Genomic DNA, 8,715 nt, shown 5'->3' on the forward strand with positions numbered 1-8,715 from the left:
ACCTTGTTGCCTCTGAGCTCCATCAAAACCTCCAAACCCCGTGCTTGGGCTACACTCCAAGAGGACGCGTAGTGGACAAATCAGGCTACACATTAGTGCTGTGGCACCAGAGGCGTAAGAGGGCCAAGCGCAGGTGGAAGTTGGGCCCGAAGGGAAGCGGTTAATTGAGTTTCACAACTGCCTCATTATATTTGCTGTGGAATGAATTGCTTGTGCTAAGCAGCTTCTCAACACAGAAGCCACGATGGCACTGTCATATCCGCTTACGTAATGATCGGGTAATCCTTTGCGGGTTCGGAGAGTGACAAGTGCTCAGCTTTGTTGACGTACTCTTTTTTTTTTTTTTTTTATCATTTCCTCAACCTAACCCTCCTTGTGGTTGGTGATCGTATTACAACAGGACTGTGGCGCTGCAGGCCGTAGGAAAAAAAATGCAGCGTCATTCTGTCAGGGTGTTTGTTGTCATCGATATTTGACATCACAGTTTCACTGGGAGGCTGTCAGAGTAATCATTCCGAGTTTGCATCCACCCCCGCTCAGTTTGAGAGCAGGACAACACACGATGGCGAGTAAAATATGAATACTAAGTAACTACAGAGAGGAGAGCTGGATACACAAGACACGGAAGAAAGCTTGAGGTACTGACAGCGTCTTACGGAGTGATCTGAGCTTATAGACTGGAAGACATTAGGCCTACATGACATCATAAAGGACCAACGCATAAAAGAAACGCAGCAACTGCAGAGCAATTGATAAAGGAACAAGCACAACAGCTGCTTTGTTTTTACAGTTCAAGTGTTTTGAAGCAGGGCCTTTCAAGCATGAAGGTATTTTGCTGCCGCCTCTGAATGGCATCAGTCGATTTGTGAAGGAAGAGATTTATACACAGCAGAGAGGAGACAAAAAAAAATGACACAGCTTTTGTTGTGTTATTCTTTTTTTTTTTTTTCTATGCCAAAGCTGCGGGGGGAGAAACAGTCAATAAAGAGACAGACACAGAGAACAAAGGCCAAAATGTTCTGAGCGAAGAAGGGCTTGGAAGCCCGGGGCCTAAGCGTGTGCGTGTGTGTGCGCACGAGTGTTTTAGTCTTTGGTATGAATGGTAATTGGATGCAGCCTCAAAGCAGACTTGGCAAGAACCAACCAGTAGATGAATAGACCTTGAAACACACACAACGAAGCCTCTTACAATGACGCCGAGTGCTGCAAAAGTACACAACAACGTCACCGAAGTGGCTAACCGCTGTGGCTTTGTGTTCCGTGCATACCACCTGCACTGACCTCTTCTAAATGTCGTTTCGGAAACGGTGATGGGGTCCGTTCGGTGCGACTTCAATAGGAAAGTTCCTTACAAATCTCTTGTGTGCCTGACAAAGGATATAGAACATGTAATGTAATATTGCTATAAAATGCGAATGAGCAAAACAGCAGTGCCAAACAGAGAAGTAACTGAAAGTGTTACACAAAAATAGACTTTTTAAAGTGCTTCCATAGAAATCGATATAGGTAATCTTGTTCATTGGATGATATGGCCTTGCGGATGCTGCAGGTTTAGAATCATAAATTTGGAAGCGGTTGAAATCACGTCACGTGGCGTCAGCCATTCCAAGGAGGGTGATCAGACCCCAAATGCAACCATCGTGGTCCCTAAACTTTCAAATTCTACTCCAACAAAAAGTAATGAATTGGACAGTCTGAAATCTTCATTTAAAGCACCTTAAATAAATATTTTCAGTATTTCTTATCGTACTGCTGGTGCTTTGCATGCAATGCTGCAGAGTAACCACCGGGAGGAGAACTTGAACAATTTTAGCTTTCATCAACGGCCAGTCCCTTTCCAATCAATGGTTTTAATATTTGGCGTGCGACGTTGAAGCATGTTTTTCGTCATAAGGACTTTTCATGTATTGATAGTTGTATTGTTCATTTAAATTGAGCAGATTGGATTTTGTTGCAGCAATGCATTTCTTAGGAGGCCAAAAGACGGATCATTACTTACACCGGATTCCACTGTGGCTCGGCAGGTACTGAGCAGACTGTACGTGCCTGTGGTCAGGTCAGCCTCCAGTCGAAGTCAAGTCAGCCGCGGCCAGTTCCGAGTGGCCCAAAGTCAGATATGATAGGCTCGAGTCAGGATCAGCGGTACAGAGAACGGCCGGATGGAGATTCTATACAGCGCATTAGTGTCGCGGGTGAGCTGAAGCCGATCCCATTTGACTCCCGGTTGCCCGGCCAGTCAATTACAGGGCACATATAGGCAGACGACAAGAAACAATTTGGAGTCTTCACTTAACCTAACATACAAGTTTGGGGAATTTGGGAGGAGGCCGCGACGCTATTTGAAGGATGCCCCCCCCCCCCCATGTGTGAAACACAGTTAGCTGATGCATTGTATGTTCCGAGTCGTGAAAATAGACATCAGCCTTGGAGGTCTGCGTCCTCCCGAGTTGTTCCGAGATGAACAACCATCCGTGCTCACACTCACACCCAGGGACAATTTGGAGTGTTCAGTCAATGGAATGTAGGAGGAAATCGGAGGAGCCCGACAAAACCCACGCGGGCCCGGGGAGAACATGCAAACTCCATAAGATCGAACCCACGACCTCTGCACTGTGAGGTCGACGCGCGAACCACTGGTTCACACCGAGTGGCAATGTCTGCCAGCTGAGGGCCGGGCGGAGGCTCCAAGACAGGCCGTGATCCAACTCTGCTAACTAAGAACGACAGTCCGGGTACACAAGCGGCAGCGACGGCCTGCTTTGTCCTCCCTCTCTTCGTTCCCTGAATAGCTCTCGCACAAAGGATATCGTTATTTCTCCTCTAATTACCAGATGGTGAACTGTTTGTCTGTCCACCCGCTCCTCTGCTCTGCTTTCCCCCCCCCCGAAATAACGTCCTCTGTTGTGCTGACCCTGCGCAGTTACGAAACAGTCTGCTGGGCCAGAGTGATCCCTCCATTCCGATTCTGCTCTTCCACTGAACTCGATGTGATAAACTGGAAAGCACTTCTCCCCCCCGAGACCACTTTGTTGTCTAATCTCTTTAGGATTTAATGGGATTGGACTGATCGTTTTCATGTTCGTCTACGACAAGGGATTGAAGCATGATAGCGTGGTCATGGTTAAAAGCAAAACATTGAATACAAATTTCGCTCAATTGCCATCCAGTAATCCCGTGGAGGGAAAAAAAAGGCTTTTTGGGATGCGGGAGGAAACCGGAGTACCTAAAGAGAACATGCAAACTCCACACAGCAAGTCCGGGTCCGGGTCCGGAGCCAAATTCAAACCCTGCACCTCTGCACTGTGAGGCCAACGCGCGAAGCATTTGACCGGCGGGCCGCCCTCTTTGAAATTAGTGGTGGTTAAGCTGTGCAGGTGGCAGCACACCTGAAGCTCGTTTGCTAAACGGGGTCACCCTCGCCTGCACCGATTGGTCGGCTAAGTTATGGAGAAGCGGGGTAGAGCTCCCGCACACATCCAAAGATTAAGCCCAACACCCCCCAATAAATCAATAATGAACAGCCACGAAATATTGTAGACTGTAACGGTGTGCAGATCTAAAACGTCTCTCAGCTGCATTTGAAAGTGGCTTCCAGTCAAGTATCTTTTGGGTGACAGTACCAAGTTCAACACTTGGGGGGGGGGGAGACAAATAAGAAAACACTTGCACAAGTTTGCTCATGACAAAACAACACACACGTCTTTGATATGTAATCATAGCTTGTCAATTATTTGCTCTCCATTTCAAATCATTGTGAAACAAAATCTTTCTATATTTCTAAAAAATATATATATGGAAATGTTCTGCCTCATATTTGAGGGCTCTGTAGTCATTTCATCGCTTTTTCTTGCCACTGCTGTTGCGTTGCTTTAATCCACAAGGTCCAAGGCATGTCTCCCGTTTCCCAATCTTTGGTTTTAGGCGGCCTATGTAGGCCACAAGATGCTCTCCATCTGCTCTTCTGTGGCCAAAAGCTTTAGGGAGGAAAGAGAGCTGCATCGGGGATTACCATGACACACCGGCTCCAAGTGGAGGTGAGATTAAAACCCACGAGCATGAATACACCCAAGCAGTGGACAAAACAAACAAACAAACATGTCCGCACATTGCCATTCGTCCACATTTGTGGTGTTTCGATTGTGCGTGTTCTCAAAATGCAAAAGATACGCAAGTATCTTTTGTGAGATGACACCTTTTTGGCCGCATTGCATTGTTTGCGAGGTTACGGCTTCGCTGATCGCCCGTGTGCATCATGAGTCATGTCGCTCTGTATTCGGGCGCAGGTGGTAAAAATAAACCCATCCTGTTTATAGGTTTACGTGAATTCCGGCGCTAGCCGGAAGGCTTTTGGAACACGCTGCGTCCTGGCGGCGAGGTCACTTTGCTTAGTTCAACAGAGATTTGCGCTCTCAGTCCTCAGCTTAGCGTCCAGTATTAAATCTCATATACTTCCACTCACCTTGGCATGTGCAAAAAGCCATGGCCTCAGTGTCAATGTGTGTGTGTGTGTGTGTGTGTGTGTGTGTGTGTGTGTGTGTGTGTGTGTGTGTGTGTGTGTGTTTGCGTGCGCCAGTGGACAAAAAGAATGGAAGACCAGTGTGACTCAGCACCACTTGCTCATGATCACAGCGGGATTTGGTTTGGTCTTGAAATCAATTGGTCAAGAAATCTCATTGAATTGTTTCGCTCAGCGCTCGGAAGAAGTGGTGCTGAAATAAGACTGTCAACGGGGGGGGGGGGGGGGGTTCGTCTTCATTGGGAGATTAACGAGGGAGGGAGTCCAGCCTTTTCTCTGCCACTTGTGCACAAGTGGAGGGGAGGGGGGAGAGAGAGAGAGAGAGAGAGAGAAAGCAAAACAGGATGGTGGGGGGAGGTCGCCGAATGGATGGGAGTGAAATGTCCTTCATATAAACCAGACATAAACTGGCAGCACAAAGCCCCAGCCGGCACGAGAGCAAGGGATAAGAGCATCTTTCTCCGCAAACCGTTTGTTGGGGGGGAAAAAAGAACAACAACTTGGGATCGATTCCGGTGGAACATATATTCCGACAAAAAAACAGGTAAACATACCTAAGTGTTTTTTGTTTAGTTTTTTTTTTAGCAAATACGCTGTACTTGTTGCTCTCGAAACACCAAAGATCACGTGATGATTTTGAGACTCAGTTCATATGTTAGAAGAGGAAAAAACACTGCGAGGTCTCTTCAAAAAATGCGGCTAATTCAATTTCGGTGGTACATTCTGTTCCTGTTGAATGTGTTTCTGATGTTTCATCGGTAAAGAGCTTTTCAAATTTCAACACATGGGCTAAAAAGTTTATCTCTATTTTTGTCTTGAAAAGTGTGTGATTAGGGGTCGTTTGGCATATTTGAAAAAAAAACATGGCATTTTTTAAGGATATAATTGATGCCGCTGTCCAATTTGTAGTGGCATAGATCAGCATTATTATCGTTATTATTATTATGGTCATGATCAAACGTTACAATATCACTGGAGGGATAAAAAAGAACTTTCCTGAATGATTTTATATGTATCCGACAACCAAGTTATTTGAAATCCTTCCGCTCAGACGTATTCAAATTGAACTCATGTCTTTCTAGTTTTGAACGGTGTCTCTGTGTGGGTCAGACCTGTCCCGAGGCCACGCTGGCCGCTGATTTATTTAATTTGTGTTCCGTGGCCTCCACATGGAAGCAGCAGCTTGTCGGATGACACGACTACGCATGTCATCCATCTGATGACGGTGTCTGAGTCCCACCTCATTAGGCTCACCCTGCTACTAGGTCACCACATGCGGAGCACACAGCCTGCTGGACGTCTCAGACACTCTACCCGGGCCGACAATGGGAACAGCTTGTAGGGAAATTAACGACACAATTATTTCAATGTTATGCTGGGGAGAGAATCAAATGCATTTCAGGGCGCATTGCAGTATATGTTCCGGAACCAAAAATTTCAAAACATATATATATATACACGCTGTATACATATATGTGTAAAATAAAATACATTGAGTATGAGGTACTCTCCAACTCACCGAACTCCTTGTGATTCTAGACATGAGGGTCCTTTTGCGTACTCTTCTGTTGATATGCGCATCTTGGACAACTGCGCTGATAGTCGGAATCAGCTCCGAGGGGGTGTGTCTTCAAGATGGCAAGCACAAGGCCACGCCCAGCCCGGAACCTCACCTGAGGGAGTGTACGCTCTACGCAGACAGTGAGTGACCGCCCGCCCGTTCGGCTCATTGGAAGCACTGCGGGTGAGACTTCAATGGCACCGCGACTGACTGATGGATGCGTGTCCTCTGATTGACAGACAGTTGCTGCACACAGGAAGACATCCGGGATATCTCCCATTCTCCCTCTGCCAGCAATCAGAATGAACCTTGGGACAAGTGTGGGCCGCTGAGTCCTATGTAAGCTTTTGTCCAGAAAACAACCAAAATACGACTCAATTCTTCTCCATTGCAATGTATACGGCAGATTTCAGCGTTTCTGATTGTGTTTAGGCAGAGCGGCCAAGGCCTTGTCGGCCACTGAGCAAAAATGAATCCAAATATGTCTCATGACGTGAACAATGACCGTTCCCGCTCTCCGCTTAGGTGTGAAGGCTTCCTGAAGCGCGTGTCATGTTTCTACCGCTGCTCGCCAGATGCCGCCCGCTGGCCTCACCCGCATCGCCGCTCCTACATCCAGGCTGCGCCTCTCTGCCGCAGCTTCTGTCGGGATTGGTGAGACTGACGAGCGTGTCGTCAAGCATTAACGAGATTAACGACCCGTGTGCCAACAGCCGCATGACGCGATATCCGAAATCAGTTTTCAGACCACGCGCGCCGCGCCTCTGGAAGCGCAGGGATGTACGAGGCGATCAGAAGTGGCGAATTGTTGGATGCTTTTTTTTTTTTTTTTTTTTCTGCAGGTTTGATGCCTGCAGAACAGACCTGACGTGTGCTCGTAATTGGGCCACAGACCCCAGAGGACACAACTGCACGGGAAGCTGTGTTCACTATCAGCAGGTAAATTTCTGTAAATTTCCCCAGTGTGGGACAAATAAAGGATATCTTATCAGCAGGTATGCGAGTGCGTGTGGACATGTGTGTTTCCATGCCGGTCGGGAATCAGTTACGTTTACTTTTGAGCTTGAACATTTTGCATGCGGTGACCAAGTTGGAATATCAGGACAGGTGCTTCACATATTGTCGTATTGTATATACTAAAAAAAAAAAAAAAAAAGAACAAAAACCTCCACAATTCCAATGAACTGACCTTTTGCCATGTTGCCACCGATGGGTTTTTTCTTGTTCGGTACACAAACAATGTGCAGTATAAGATTTGGGATGGAGAAGGGCAGAATTGAATAAGCAAAAGATGTCAAGGACACGCTAGCGCCCCGGGAGGAATTTCTGCTTGTACGAAGCTTTGGCAGCAAACGATGTGAGCCAAGGGAAGGGCGCCGTGTTGTGTGCACGTGTGTCAGTCACGTTACACAGTAAAAAAGCTGACAGTCTCTTTGTCCTTCAAAAATGATGAATATATTCTCCCCCTCGGGACACCTTGTGTGCCTCGGTCTTAATCCCCCCCCCCCGACGGGAAGCAGACGTCGAGGTGCAATTGTGCCATCGGGAAACGGAGAGAATAGGCGAGGAATTCGTGAATTTGTTTACCTCTTCCAGGTGGCCCTTGTGCTCGTTCTAGTTCCGGGCCGATGCCCTGGTTAGCAGCAGTTCTTTCTTTTTCCACCACCGAAATGGGCTCGATCTCGAGTTCTGGTGCTTGAAACTGTCGCTTAATCCCAAATTGACGTATGATTATTGGTTTGTAAACAAAATGCAGCTTCATCTGCATGCCCCCTTCTTCTTGTTCAGATGTATCAACATGGCAGAGATCTGTGTGAAAGCCTGTGGGGCGACGCTTTCATGACCGTCGAAGATGCATCCGAGGAGGTTGCAGATGCCGGAGCGAACGGCAGCCCCGACGGCCGGGTTCGCCCGTGCGGCTGCCTGACCCTCAGCGCTTCGGATGAGGACGTGATCTCGGCCCTGCGGGCCCACCAGGACGCCCGGGAGGAGCTTGATACCACCAAAAGCGGGCTGCCTCCGTATATGTCTCCCTGTCAGAGCAGGCCGGCCCCGCAGACCAGGAGCGGCAAGAAGGGGAATTCTGTCCTGCGCAAACGTTCCGTCATCGTGGACGACGGGGAGGGAAGTGGAAGTGGCCTGTAGACAATCAAGTTCAGTTCCATGCTTAGTACCAGGATGTAGTGTTAATGCTCAGAATTCAAATACGCTCCGAAATTCGAAATACACGCACACGCGAGATATTATTCTGCTAGCTTGGTCCTTAATGTCCTGTGGTTTGATTATATTCTGATTACTATATGTAGCTCAATTTCGAGGTAACGTTAGATGCGAATTATTATTTTTTTTGAAGTGAAAGTTCCCTCAAATTGGTGTTTGTGTAATTTTCATATATGTTCTCAATAAAGAAAAGTTTCTGAAAGGCAATTCATTGTTCATATTTGCAATGGGCTTCATCATTCAATTTATCTCAAACCTTTAGCTACAACCCTCCTGTCAAATAAATTGAAGCATTTGACAGGGAAGAACAACATGGCGTCTGCCGTGATAACTTGAGCTACATTAACGGGGGCAGAACTGCGACGATTGTGGTTTTATTTTATAGGATTGACTTCTTTGGGTGTTGAAGCAAATCCCG

General features: G+C 47.2%; 1 protein-coding gene across 1 annotated transcript; it reads left to right on the top strand.

Annotated features, from left to right (window-relative positions):
• Nucleotides 1-4,891: 4,891 nt before the first annotated feature.
• rtbdn (retbindin) lies at nucleotides 4,892-8,504 on the top strand. Its single transcript, XM_086132089.1, has 6 exons — nucleotides 4,892-5,060; nucleotides 6,056-6,217; nucleotides 6,317-6,416; nucleotides 6,603-6,731; nucleotides 6,920-7,016; nucleotides 7,866-8,504. The coding sequence occupies exons 2-6, from the start codon at nucleotides 6,058-6,060 to the stop codon at nucleotides 8,220-8,222; spliced, it is 843 nt and encodes a 280-aa protein (XP_085988215.1). The 5' UTR covers nucleotides 4,892-5,060; nucleotides 6,056-6,057; the 3' UTR covers nucleotides 8,223-8,504.
• Nucleotides 8,505-8,715: the final 211 nt, after the last annotated feature.

The sequence above is a fragment of the Hippocampus guttulatus genome, chromosome 16, assembly GCF_054856545.1.
Source record: "Hippocampus guttulatus isolate MCC_2025c chromosome 16, RoL_Hgut_1.0, whole genome shotgun sequence".
Taxonomy (NCBI): domain Eukaryota; kingdom Metazoa; phylum Chordata; class Actinopteri; order Syngnathiformes; family Syngnathidae; genus Hippocampus; species Hippocampus guttulatus.

Coding starts and splice junctions, on each gene's coding strand:
- rtbdn (XM_086132089.1), top strand. CDS start 6,058: ATGAGGGTCCTTTTGCGTACTCTTCTGTTGATATGCGCATCTTGGACA. Junction 6,732..6,919: donor CGCAGCTTCTGTCGGGATTG/GTGAGACTGACG, acceptor TTTTTTCTGCAG/GTTTGATGCCTGCAGAACAG. Junction 7,017..7,865: donor GCTGTGTTCACTATCAGCAG/GTAAATTTCTGT, acceptor CTTCTTGTTCAG/ATGTATCAACATGGCAGAGA.